Genomic DNA, 15004 nt, shown 5'->3' with positions numbered 1-15004 from the left:
ATAATGCTGGTGGTTTCGCTATTTATAAAAAAACACTTTCCACCTCAGTCTGTTTATAAATTTAGATGCAGCTTCGTACAGATTGATTGTGTACTCTTTTTTTTATTTTCCAAAGGGATATCTTTAAGGCTGTAGTTAAATTCTATCTTTTTTTAAATTTCCATGGCTCACTAATTGGTTTTCTTTGTAGAGTGTTCAATTCAGGATTAAAGAGCAATAATATTATATGCTTTGGTTTTAAGAAAACAAATTAAGAGATCTCAACAACTAGAGAAGAAATAACGAATTTATTCTTTTAAAAAGTTATTTTACAATCTAAGTTTCGGTCAAAGACCTCGTCAGTGCTTAAATAAATCTAAAAAGATATGTAACAGTCATGGAAAATAGTATGTAACAAAGTATTTAATATTGTTTTCTTATAAACAAAAATAGTTCAATTGATGACTATTCTTTAAAATTCAAGAAACCAACGCTTAAGAACTTAGAACTTGTAATTAATAGATAAAATTGATAAATAAAGTTAAGTGTTTAAAGTAGTTAGTATTTAAAATAAAGAGCTGCGCTCAGTGTCTAAAATGTACATCATGAATTTAATAAAACAATGTTTTAGTTCATTGAGATTTTGATACGTTGTTGAATCAGACATACAATCTAAAATTTTAAGGTTTATATACTTTTGATTCAAAAGCTTCATATCAAGTAGTTTTAAAGCTTTCTATAATAAAATAAAAACATTTTTTTAAATCACAAGAATTTTTCTCAAAATACTACGAAGTTCATTTTTCACCTTCAGTTGTCGTTATAATATTTTTATATTATCAGAGTTGCCAAAATACCTGGAGTTATACAATTTGAGGTAAAAAAAACTGAATTTTGAACGAAAATCACTATAAAACTTGGAATTTTAAACAAGTTTTACATGTTAAGTAGTAAAATTTCGATTTGACACAAAAAATCTAAATTTTTTGTCAATATCAATTTCTTTTATTCAAAAGCACATTTAAAGAAGCTTTAAGATATATTTTCAATATTGTTATGCTATTTAAAACAGTTTTTTAACCATAAACTTAATTTTAAATTGAAAATAAATACTAAAATCTTTAATTTTAAAAGCCTGGAGAAAATTTGTCAACCCTGATTAATGTCTTAGATACTCTGCTTAATGTTATCTCGTTTAAACATTAATTCTAACCAGTGCCAAAATACTTTTTTGCGGGGTACTGAATGTTTACAAGTATTTAGAAAAACCCTTAAGTTAATAGATTTTATTTTAATATATATAACAGAACAAAAGTTACAATATTTAACTTTTAAGGAAAGTTTGATTTTAAAATAATTATTTTAACAGTGCTATAAAAAGTTTTTTTAGGTTGAGCATTTATTCCACGCGACGCCCCTGATTCAAACCATGTTTTTAACAAATAAACTGTTCCGATTAAGTTTTTCGTACTTAAGTTTATTATTTTAAAACATCAAGCTAGATTTTCTGCAAAAATTTTGAATGTCCTTACTATATAGTTTTTTGTTGAGAGATTTAACTTTTTCAGTTTCCTAACTTTGTTTTTTAATTATTTTACAAATAAGTATGAGTTATTCATATCCATTAAGTATATGTAACAAAGTATATCAAACGATTTAATTATGTATACAGATATAAATGTTTTGCTAGTTTGAGTAAAGTTTGTTGATTAAGTGAGCTAATGTTGTTTAGTTCTATCGAGAGCAAATTCTTGAAATTATTTTATTGTATTAGTACATTTTCAAACATGAAAAATTGTATAATTCTGTTAGAGTATTTTTTTATTCAAAAAATGTAGACAAAACTATGTGTTAGTTTTTAAATTAAGATAAACTTTATACAGCTTTGCAATGTTATGCATATAGCTATACTTACAATTTTTGGTCATTGCTTTTTTCACTCTCACTCAAAGCCAATTTTTAAACTTTCCAATGCTAAAAACTGAGAGTAATTAAACTACTTTTTGCATGATCATTCATGCGCACACTAAAGAAGCTGCTTAGTACATAATGGATAATTAGAACATGAATGTGCCGTTAATGTCGAATACCACTAACTTAAACGATGCTCATCAACGCAAACTAACTATTCCGGGGAATCAGTAGCAAGTATGTAACCAAGATGTTTTGTTAGAAAATTATCGTTTCTAAGCAAAACTACGCTTTGAGAAGTTTTTGCATGTGAGGTATTGAAAAGGGGAGAAAAAACTCGTAGTTCTTTTTTAAATAAAGCAAATAAAAAAGCTTTTTTTTGTCTCAAAAGTTACCAAAGATGATGTAAAAATAAGTTGTTTACTTTTATAGTTATCTATTAATAAAAAAGAATGAAACTTATTTCTTGTAGATTAGTAAAAGTATTCCATGAGATACATTTATTCGCTTTGTTTAAAACTTTAAAAACAAACAGTTGTGTTTTATAATTATTAAAAGTAGTTTTACTTTGATACCGGTGTTATTTCTAACTATAGTGAATTTAATGAAAAAAAAGAAGTACATACTTAACTATTTTTTAAACATAAATGTTGTTTTTTATCCAATCGATTTATTTCCAAAGCATATTTCATAATGTTAAATTTTTTTTAGAATAAGATAAAAGTTCGATAAAAACTATATAACAGAGTTGCACTATTGATTTTACTGCATATTTTGCCCAAATAAACAAAGTAAATTTAACATTTTTTATGTAAGTAGAATTTTCTAGATTTCTAGTTTAAAAAAAGTAGCAAAAACAATTTCTATTTATACTATTTTGAAATTTCTGCAATTTTGTCGCCAGAAAAATGCTATTTAAAAAAAGAACTATAATTCTTTGCTACTAATGAGTTCAATATATTTACGAACATTTTATTGTTTCTCTAAACTAGTTTTATTTACTAAATATATGTGTTATTTTATTCTCTTGAACTACAGTTTAAGCATTTTTTTTTACTACCTAATGGAGCAAAATTATTTTAAAATTAACGAATAAAAGTTAACAAAAGTTTTCTACAATTACAAGATATGATCATTTATTCCTCAAATTTTCAAATTAGTTAAGAACTTTGTAAAAAATTATTTTAACGGAATAATAGAAAAAACTTAGTTATCAATTTTTAAATCTAGCAGACGTTTAATTAAAAATAAAACAACTACTTTGTTAAAACAAAAAAAAAATTATTTAGTTTTTCATTTTATAGTTTTTAAATTTTTTTTAAATACTAAAACTTCAATGCAATCTGATTAATATAATGTCAACTTTTTTATTTATCGATGTACTGTACAAGATTTAGTTAATGATTTTTAAGCAAAATATAAGTTAAGCATTTTAAAACATTTGAACTAAGTTGCATGCAGCTCTTTAGCTTAGTTAAATCTTTATTGCAATTCAATTTAAAATTCAAAAAATCTTAAATTTTTGATTATAAAAACTAAACTGCCATATTTATAAAAATAATAAAATAAACCAACTATTATGAATATTAATTTTAAATTGGAAACAATATCTTGATAAAGCACATAGAAAAATCACTTTAAGAATTTCATTATGTTTTTTGTTACTGATGTTTTAAGACCATAAAACATATTAAAAAGTGTTAGGATGACTAAAGTACAAATAAAAAAAACGACGGTCCTTAATTTTACTTTTAACCACGTTAATTCTATCACAAAACACAATAAACACAATACGCAGTAGATCAAAAATAAACGATTGGCAACATTAAAAGTCAGTTTCTAACAAGTTGTTACGCGACAGTAAGTAAACTTTCATCGGCTGAGCTTTTCCTTTCATTTTTACTGGTCCTCGTAGATCAAATTTAAAACCGGAATCCATGTTTTTTGAGGCTTTTAGCATGCTAAAAGAGTCACGCTAGTTTAAGAATATTAACTTGCTATAAAAAGCTTAAACGTTTATTAAGTTTACAGTTCTAATGATGTTTGTGTGAAATCTATATTTAAAATGGTTTCAACATACTTTTAAATTAAACTTAACTAAATTTTTCTTATATAGCTACTTTTAACTTGTTTTTATTAGTTTTAAATATATTTTTTTTTTTCATTTGCACCTCGACTTTTATTCTAGGAAAAAAAAGAAAGTAAAGCTGCAAAATTTATATTTCACAAACTTTAATTTCAAAGTAATATATTATTTTTTAAGTTCAGACAGAACTTTCTTACTTGTAAGTATATTCCGACACATTGATTTTTCCCGGCACTCCGGTGGTTTCGCACCTGGACGACAGGTTCACGGTGTTTCCGAACACGCAGTATCGGGGCGTCTGGTTGCCAATGACTCCGGTGACCACCTCTCCGGTGTGAATGCCAATTCGAAGCTGCAATTTTTGTTTGCATTCGTAAACAGCTTTATTTAAACTTGCTTTAATTTCGACCTGGCTTTTTTTCGCAAATTTATAAGCTCACACGAGCAAACATTAAGAAAGACTTTTCTGCCAAAAAGATCAACAAAAAATAAAGGCCATCAGCAAAAAATTCGCATGCTTGTAAATCTTGTTGATGAATTTTTCTAACACCGATAAAAACAACTTTACCTGTATGACTTCGTCCATAACCTGCTTTCCGTTGAACAGGTCTATCATATCGAGCGCGAGACTGCATATGTGGTATGCATTGTCAGTATTGACGTAGGGTAATCCCCCCGCCACCATGTACTTGTCACCGACTGTTTCGACCTGTAATGCATATTTACAATGAACTTAGCAAGATGTGTCACAATTAACTTACAGAACACAATCTTAGCTTGTGATCAAAACTTAGTTAAAACTTACAAAATATTACAATTATACTGTTTTTAAACCTTTCAAGAATTTGTTTTGCAAATATTTGTTATCACTTCTATAGAAAGTATACTTTTTACAACTCCTACCCGGAAATAAGACAAAAACTCCCACTAAAAATCTATGTTTAAAGCTTTAAACAAACTTGTAAGACTGTTTTGATAAAATGAACAAAACTACTTGTGTTACTATATTTAAAACATTTTATCAAAATTACTTGTTTTCTTTTAAGTTTAAACAACTAAATTTACATTTCGAATAAAATTATTTACCAAACCGAATCACATTTCAACTGTAATATCAGTCTGTTTATTTACGTAACAAAAAAAGTCCAAAAATCTAAATAAAAATTTTAAAACGTCTACATGCAATGCAGTTTTTTGTCTTTGCTGATAGACTTTTTACACACATGAACTTAACATAAAAGTTTTAAACATGAAGCTTACTTTGTAAACATTAGGGTTGACTTTTGGGTCGGTCAAGTTGTCAAAAGCAGTGTATATTATATTGAGTATTTCCAAAACTTTCATCGCACCTTTCGAACTGGAGTACTTTGCACATAGCTGTTCAATGCAGGTATTTATTTATTTTTAATTTTCCACACACATATTTTTTTTAAATTTTTTCATACTCATAGAAGTTATTTTAAATCTTGTTATAAAAAGTATGCAGTGTTTGAAAACAGTTTTTATTAAAAGCTAAAATTACAATGTTTTTTTTTTAATTAAATAAAGAAAGTATAATTTGTTTAAAAAAAAAAGGAGAGATGATTTTATACAAAAATATTTATAATTATAAATAAACAGCTTAAAAGTAAGTGTATTAAATAAAAATCAAAAACATTACCGTTTAAAACATAAAATTGTTTCAGCGTTGATACGAATGTTAATGCAAAACAAAAGAACTGATAATGAAAATTGAGTGCTCTAGTAGTTATACCCCAACATACAATACTTAATATCTTAAACAAAATATTTATTATTAGTTTATATATGAAAAATTAATGTTTCATGGTAATATTTAGTTTTACAACTACTAAGTGAATTGTAAAAATACAAACTAAAGTAAAACATTTTGCTTAAAATAAAATACACAAGATGTAAATTGTGCTTTGAATATTATTACAACTCTCAACTTCATTATATCTACTAGTTGTATTTTACTTGAACAAGTAATTACTTTCTATCTACATTATAAATATACTTCCTTATCGCCTATAAAAACATAAAGTATTAACGATGATTGTAAGTTTAGTTATATAGTTTTTTAGAATTCAAAAAGGTTTAAAATATTTAGATTTATTTTCTAACTTTAATAACACTATGTTTTTATTATCAGTTATAGTTTTAGAAAATAGAATTAAACATAACAGTTAGCTGAAGTTTGGACGATTAATGACTAATTACTGACTGAAAATTCAGTTTTTGTATAGTCAGTCGCTTCTATCGATTTTTTGCTGTGCTTAAAAAATTGATAGAGTTTTAGTATATTTTTAAATTTTATATTAAATCTGTTGCAGACTATTGATGTAAACGCTGTTTTTAAGGAGTTTAGTTTTGAATATGTTATTTAGACTTGCCTGCGTAAAGTTAACGACTCCGCTGAACATAATTGTTACATCTTCAAATCTTTTCGGTTTTACTTCTCGCTTATGGCGAAGCTCATTTGCCACGCTTGGTGGAAGAACAGCGTAGAGCAACCTTGCAAACATAAAACATCATTATAAATTATAATTGACAGGTAATGTCTTAAATAATTTTACTTTTTTTTTTTCAAATAATGCACACATGTTGACTAGTGGCTGAAGCTTTAAGAAAAAAATATTTACATATAAAAATATAGTATGTATATATACTTTTTTGTTATATATACTATAACTAAAAAAAATGTACAACAAATCTTTGTAAAGTTGCTTAAGTTTTTTTAGTTTAAACAAACAATATTTTATACTAACACATTTTTTTCAAATACAAAACATACTAAAATAAGACAGACAGCTTTATTTAACCATACTTTTATGAAACCTTAAGTACTGTTATCTACTTTTTCAAAATCCCAATAAATTAAAAAATCTAACCTGTCTGTCTCGTTTTTAGCAATTTTGCGCTCCCCTAGAGTTTTTTGCAACTTATCAGTGAGTATTTCAAGGTTCTTTGCAAGCTGGTAATCTTGTCCGAACTGCTCCCTCATCAATATCAGTTCCCTGGTGGCATCGTGGAGCGGAATGTCGCTGAGGTACAGATTATGACGAGTTAAATCTTCCAGGTTAAGAACACTGAAATTTTAAAATTTGATAACTTATAGACAACAACTGAAAGTATAATAATCGGGTTGAGAACATTTACTCAACAAAAAAAAACAATTAAGAGTTATTATTCTACTTAAATTTGTATTTAATATATTAATCAATTGCAGAATATTAACGAAAATGATATAAAAAAAAATTTTTTGTAACACAGTAAAGTACTTTTTTCTGCTTTTTGTTTCTCTTTTTTTTTTTGTAAGTTTTGATTATGAAAGTTTATTAATCAATAACAACTTTTTTTCTTAAACTATTAAAGGCATAAATTGTGTTCAAACCAGCTACATAATTAGTTTACCTTGGTGAGCACAAAAAAAGCATTTGATTCAGTTCGGGAATAAAAACCATTTGACCTTTCAGTCTCAAATTTGGACTTTCATCTTGAAACTCTTGTTTGCTTGCGGTCTTTTGTAAAGTTAGAGACCGCGACTTTGTTACTGTTATTTTTTTAATACATGTCTAAAAGTTTTAAACACAAGTAAAAAGCACATATATATAATTAAGTTTTTTATTTCGTTATAAGGTACAATATTTTAAAAATTGCAATAAAATACTGAAAAAAGTAGTTCAAAATAAAGTTAGCATAATGAGTTGATGAATTTTTATTTGCAAAAAAACATGAGGCAAATTTTCAACTTAAGTTTTAATGAACTTTTTTTCGAACAGTACAACGAAAATCTCACCGGTTTTAGCTTCGAGAACATACACTTGGTTTATTTGAGACGCAATTCCGTCAAACGTCATGCCTGAGTGGAGTCTTGGGCGGATCAGGTTGAAAAGGTCGGAAATTTTCGTGGTCAGCTCCAAGTCTTCGAAGTCCCATTCCTTGTCGGAAACCTTGAAGTTGGCGAAATCCGCCTCCAGATCTTTCTGCACCCAAGACGGAAACTCGCAATCTGTTTCAACCAGTCGTGCTTGAAGGTAACAAATTATGTTCATTAAATTTTTATTAAGTTTAAAGTGCATCAAAACCCCACTTAATTTAAGCCATTGCAAAAGTTTTAATAATAAAATTGACGTATCTATCAAAATTTCTAGAAGATAAACATCTTATTGAGTTTACACAGTGAAACTTTCTTTAAAGAGTACATGGAAAACTTTTAATGATCTACAGAACTTATAAATTCATTTTAAGCAACACCTTCATTATCCTGGTCAGCATCGTAAGCTGAAGCGAGAAAAGATGGAAGCAACTTGGGGATTACCCTCGCAATGGAAGCCCCTGCCCGTTGAACTATCATGTCGCTATCGAACATCATGTGGAAGGGGTGGGTCTGTTGAATGCATTAAATATTTAGATTTTGTGTATGGAAGTATTTTTTTTGTAAATCGTTATCGTTTTAACTTAAACTTTAGTTTACAATTATAAAAAAAGATAATGAATTAATTAAAGGTTTTAAGAAAGTTTTTATCAAACGATGGTAAATCGAATAAAAATAAGATTAGACAAACAATATTTTTATATTTTAGTTTAATTCTTTTTTTTTAATTAGCTAGTGTTCATCACCCTGCATAATGTATTTGAATCCATAATAGGTTCAATCTCATGAAGAACTTCTTCAATTGCTTCTAGATCTTTGTGTTTTTTACCGAACAATGAACCAGACAGAGCTACTATTTCGAATTGAACGTGGTCAGATGTATCATCTTTTGCTTGGATTACCTTTTGGTTTTTTTAACTAAAATTATTGTCGCAATTTTCAACATTTTTTAGTTATATACAGTGCGGCAAATATATAAAATAAACATTTTTAAAGTTCTAAAATAGCTTGGTATTAACATCGACAAACTGTAAGTAAAAAGAAGCATCAAGTTTTAAAAACGATAAACTAGCAATGAGTTTTTTTTTTGCTTAACTTAATAATGAATTTCATATCTATAGAAAACACATTACGAACAATGGATCAGAGTGTGTATTAGAAAAACTTCAACTTTATTTTCACTAATCGTGGGATTTAGTTCTTACTTTGATTTCAACTTCCGTCTTGTGAATCTGCTTCGTCACTTCTTTGACGATTCCAATCACTATGTGCTCGAGACCGTCTCTTTCAGAGTAATAGTGGAGAATCAGAGAATTTTCCTCCTCTCCCGTTGTGCACCTGAACGAAGGCGCTTGCATGCCAGGGTATATCAAGCTCAAGTGGTCGTGCAGAGCATCTAAGTTCTGTGTTTTTTTCAACAGATAGTACTTTGTGCAGATATGGTACATTGAAAACTAAGTTATAAAAGTTAAAGACTACACTAATACAATGTGATGAATGGTTTTAATCAGAATCTCAAGTACTCAAACGTCATATGATTTTTTATATTTTCAAATACTTGTCTGAACGGAAAAATGTTTAAAGTTAAACAAAACTTTGGAAACTAGTTTAAGAAAAAAAATCTTGTTTTTTGGTACATATATTTATTACACTAAACTTATGTTATACCTCTAAAAAATCGTGTACATTTGCACCTAAAGTCTGAAGTATAATGTCGTATCCAGACTCTCGACAAAACTGAAAAAAAAACTTTCCAAACAGTTCAAGGATCTCATTTTTATTTTTTTCTGAAAAACATTACATTTGATTTTTATACAGTATAAAAGTTAATTTCTCTGTGTGAGTTTTTTTTTACCGAATTTAAATATCTTGATAATTATGTTTAAAACAAGACCTGAGTTTATAATATAATGTATACTAAATTTTATTAATTTAGAAATTATTTTAGTAAAAACCAAAACATAAAACATTTATCAGTTTAAAATATTTGTTAATTTAAACAAATTTTTAAAGTTAGATATCTATATATATATACGTTTTTCAATCTTAAATACCACTTTCACGATAAGAAACTAATTAAAACACTTCAACAAACGTTTAAAGTTGTAATCATTAACTAGTCACCTAAAACTTTACAGGCGGAAACAACCAAGCTGAATGTGCAAGAATCTTTGTAGATAAGCCGCTGTATGAACGAGCTTTGTGACTCTTGACCCGCATGCTGCCTTTAAAACATCAGTTTTCTAAGCGTAATTTTTAGCACAATACGGTTTTAATGAACTAAAGTAACTAATGTCAGCAAATTCTGAGCGGTTTAGATATATTTTAAATTTTCTGTTTAAAATTTGATTGTATAGTTGTTAATAAAGCTTTGCAATGTTTTATTTTGCAAAACGCGGTTAAGTATTGATTATTTTTATTGATATGTGAACGTCTTGCATATGTTTTATTTCTGTCAGCCTTATTGATTTTGTTAACATTTTTAATTTGTCTTAACAGACTGCATGAATTTAAACTTGAAGTTCTAGATAAAAAATGTTTTTACATTTCCATGTTTAAAAAATTTTATGAACATTTAAATATTTTTTTTCAGTAAATAAACCAAATATAACTTTGTGTAACTTTTTTTTAAAGTTAAAGAAAATTAAATAAACTTTTAATTATAATATAAGTGTTAAACATACAAATGCGTATATTATACATGTACACAAATGTATGATACTAATTAAAGTTTTTTTAAAACAAGTTGTTTCTGTTTATTTGTACACATGTAAAAATTAAATGTAGACTCTCTTTTACTAAGGCGTTTTATGGCGTAAATAAACTGAACTTAACTTTTGAATATTTGTATAGCTGAAAACAATATACGACATGAAAAATCTAACTTAACCAAATAAAATACGAAACAGCATATTTATCAATCATGACGAGTGTTAAATTTACATATAATTTACTATTCACAACAAATAACCGAGAGTTGCATATTAAAAAAACATTACTAGCCAAAATTATACAAAACATAGGGGCTTTTAAGTAACTAATAGAAACAGGATTTAAAAACATAAATTTAAACACTTTATCCAAAAACTTATTTTCCTTCAAAAAACAAACATAAGCAGTTTATACGTAACCTAACCATTAATCAACCAACCAAACAACACCTGACAAAACCTAAATTTTTACCCGTACAAATTTGCACGAGTTATTTAAATAAACTAAAAATCATGTTTTTACAACAAGGATTACTTGGTCATATATAAAAGATTACAAAAAAGCTCTAGATTTAGTTTATTACTATGTTATATAAATGTATTATAAACAATAGAAAATAAAAAACATTATTTAAAAATTTTAAATTCTAAAATTTTAATTGTTTCATAAACTAAAAGATTGTCGTTACTTCAAGTCCAAATTTTAAAACAAAACAAAAAACAGAGTGATAATTAAATTTATTTATAGCTCTACAGAAAACTAAAAAGCAAAAATATTTAAGTAAGACTCAATGAAACAGTTTTTTCAATTAAAAATTTTTAAATAAAAATACTGAAAACTTCATGACAAACAAAAAATTAACATTTAAAAACTTTTAGCAACAGCATAAAAAACCAATACACAAACAAAAAAATTGGAATAAGAATAGTAAAGCTATTTACATAGATGAGGTGTCGGCCGGCCTCAATAAGTAGATAAAATTATTTTTATAGGTTTATATGTATTTACAAAGTTACAATACTTCATAACAAATTTAGATACTACAATTGAAATAAATTTGTTTTGGAGTTGATTAAATTCTAGACCAACAAAAACTAATCTAAAATTCGTTTAAAAAATGTTAACCTCTTTTTAATGTAAGACTACGTATAAGTATTTACAAAATACTTAAACATTGGGAAGTTAAATATAAACAACTTAAAGTATACTGAAATAATTAAATCTAAAACAAACAAACTTTATTTTGTTCCAAGCAGCATCCCCAAAGTTTCTTATAACTAATTGTTCTAATGCGTAATTGACGAACCCATACTAAAATAATAGAACTTTTAAAAATATAAAAAGATATAAATACTTATCATCCTTTTTAAATGTATAAAAAATTTGTTCAATTTTTTATAAAATCCAAGTCTAACGATCTGTAAATTGAAATACGTAGAAATTATACTTTACATCTATATTACTTACCATTCTTATCTAAACTGTTTTAAGAGCAATACAATTTAGATATTAGGTCTTATAAAGAACTCTGTTATTAAATTAATGCACAGTTTAAAATTTTCTTTTCTCTTACAATGCTTTTTAAATCGGCAGTTTATAAACCTAACATTGAATTTAAATGCAGTAAATCAAATGCGTAAACATAGATTTAATTCGGCAAAAAGAAAAAAGAGAAAGAAAAAAACAAGAATCACATTAAAAATTTATAAGTTTAATTTAAAAACTGTATTAGAATTTTTTGGAATATACTGCGTTTAGTAGTTATTAAAAATTTCTAAACTTTTAAAAAATTTATAAACCGTTTTTAATAAAAATAAAAATCTTTATAAACTCAAGTAGAGTATTTTTTAGCTATTTTTGACAGTTTTTTAAAAGTTTTTCTATTGATTTATTTTTGTGAAAAAAACTAAATATATTTTAGATTTTTACAAAGTAGTATAAAAAGTATTTTAAAGAATATAATCTAAAGTTTTTAAAGTATAAATTTAAGTTTTTTTTTTACTACTGCAGCTACACAAATGCTGTTGTTAAGTTAAAGATTTAACTAATAGTATGTTATAAGCTGTGTATAATAAATTTAAAAATACTTTTTATGTTTATATTTTTGCAAAGTTAAACCTTAAAGACACAATTGTGTCGAAAAATCTGTCGAAAATCCACAAAAACTTCGAAAAACTGTAAAAAAAAACTTTTTCAGACTAACTAAACTTAGTTTTTTCGTCTAAGTTTATTCCTCAAAGATTTATAATACTTAAATACTTTCTTAATTCTTTAAGAACAAAAATTAATTATTTAAAAATAAAAAAAACTTAGTAAATATACTAGAGCTACACAAAATTTAAAAGTATGTGCTTTGTTTGGTTTTACACTAAAACAAACAAAGTGATTTTTAGAATTTATAATGCATATAAAACACAAAGTATTTCACAAAGTCAACGAATATTTTTTTACAGCAATAACTTTTTGTAAAAATTTTTGTACACCTATTTTATTTAATTTTTTTTGGTTAGATAAAGACTTTAGTAGCATTGTTTGAAATTGTAGGGTCTAACTGTTTATTATCCATTAAAAATACTGCTGTTACTTATACATATCACATCATTACGTTCAAGACTTTAAACTAAACTAAGTATTATGTTATTGGTTAGAGTTAAAACTTGAACTTTAAATAACTTCACAAAAACATCATAAAATTAATACTTTATGCGCTTAACCTTATAGTTTTCATTGTCTTGGAATATATTTTAAATCTATATATGTATATAAGCTTTTCAAAATGCATTATTTTTACAAAATATTCCCACGCCCTAAAATCATAAAACATTTATTACTTATGATTCCCGTTTTAATAGATTATTTTTAAGAGTTCCCACACCATTGGTACAACTTTATACATCTTTATTAATATAACTGGTCAAAATATCTTTTATATAAAAAGTATTTATAATTCAAGTTGTTTCATAGTAAACAACAAAGTAAAATTTCTTTTTTTTTATTTACTTATGTAGCATTAAAATAGCCTTGTAAAAAGTGTTATTTCAGTTAAGCTGAAAAAAAAATTCATAGTCAACACAACTATAAGTTAGAGTGATTATCCCGGTGAAACTTTGATTATAAACAGTTTTTATTTTTGCATTTAAAAATAATTAAATTGAATGTACATGCACCGTGGTTATTAACATTATACAGGTATTAACTTTTTATATCTTCTTTATATATTTTTTGTTTTTCGATATTTAAAAAAGTGCTCTCTTAAAAGTAAATTTAGCTTCTTAAGCTATTGATTTTATACTTTTAAAAGGCCAAAATGTGAGTAAGTTGAATAAAGTTTGAACAAAGAAATTCTAATTAAAACTAAAGTCTTTCGCCAGTCAAAACTATTATTTATTAAAAAGTTATACCAAAACGTAAAAATATACTTTTTTAAAGTAAAATTGTGATGCAATTTTTATTTTATAACCACTACTTCTTAATTAATTTTTTTTTTAATATAAGTTTTGGTTGTTTTACAATAACTTAATTTAACTGAATATACGCCACAAAATGGATATTTTTGATTGGCGAGATTGAGTTTGACAAGCAATAATTAAATAGTGAAAGTTTAGTAAAAGTAAAAGCAATAGTTTAAAAGTAAAAATTGTTTAAATGCTATTTTTCATGACTGTCACATATCTTTTTTAGATTAAGCACTGACGATGTCTTTGACCGAAACTTAGTTTGTAAAATAAATTTTGAAAGAATAAAATCATTATTTCTCCTCCAGTAATTGAGATCTATCTATTTGTTTTCTTAAAACCAAAATATATAATAGTAAAAGTTTATTTAAACTGTTTGTTTTTCGCTATAATTTAAACATATATTATATTTATTTATAAAAATCAATTATCGGTAAACTTTTTATGATATTCAACTGGTATACTTCACATATAACATTGACTAATTAATATATCGATGCAGTATTTAAGATAATTGTAAAAAAATAACTGTTTGATTTATTTGTTATAATTGTTGTATATAACCAGATAGTTTATTATATGAAATATTTTTCCTAATTGTTTTATTCAAGCTCTAGATAGAAAGCTTGTAAATTAATTAAGTTTCTAAAGTTTCACTTTAAAATTATTTTTTGATGGAAATAAAGTTAACAAGTTAACTTAAAATTTTGCATAATCTTCTATTTTTTTAACACTGAAAATTATGTTAAACATTAAGATTGTCCGCAAATGACATTCAAAATCAAACAAAACCCTTATTTCTATAAACTTTAGAATGTACGTTTTCAGGTTTTAGCACTTGAAACTTTTTCATTTTTATTGTTTTAAAATATTCGTGTAAAAAAATTTCAGTTTGTTTTATAACTAAATGAAATGTTTAAAAAATGAAAGACAAAACTAATTTCAATGATTAAGTTGGTTGTTACTGCTTGTTTTACTTGGAAA

General features: G+C 25.6%; 1 protein-coding gene across 1 annotated transcript; it reads right to left on the bottom strand.

Annotated features, from left to right (window-relative positions):
• Window positions 1-3715: 3715 nt before the first annotated feature.
• On the bottom strand, window positions 3716-12035 carry LOC145841347 (guanylate cyclase soluble subunit beta-1-like). Its single transcript, XM_082948708.1, is given in 15 exon segments — window positions 3716-3851; window positions 4174-4328; window positions 4545-4685; window positions 5237-5353; window positions 6370-6490; window positions 6868-7065; window positions 7391-7497; window positions 7762-7917; window positions 8205-8366; window positions 8600-8755; window positions 9059-9256; window positions 9522-9640; window positions 9978-10078; window positions 11803-11876; window positions 12018-12035. Coding segments are annotated over 15 exon segments (1959 nt in total).
• Window positions 12036-15004: the final 2969 nt, after the last annotated feature.

This window comes from Thalia democratica, chromosome 7 (assembly GCF_965202585.1).
Source record: "Thalia democratica chromosome 7, ktThaDemo2.hap1.1, whole genome shotgun sequence".
Taxonomy (NCBI): Eukaryota; Metazoa; Chordata; class Thaliacea; order Salpida; family Salpidae; genus Thalia; species Thalia democratica.
Note: the sequence above shows the minus strand (reverse complement) of the source record. Positions and strands in the feature narration are given on the sequence as shown.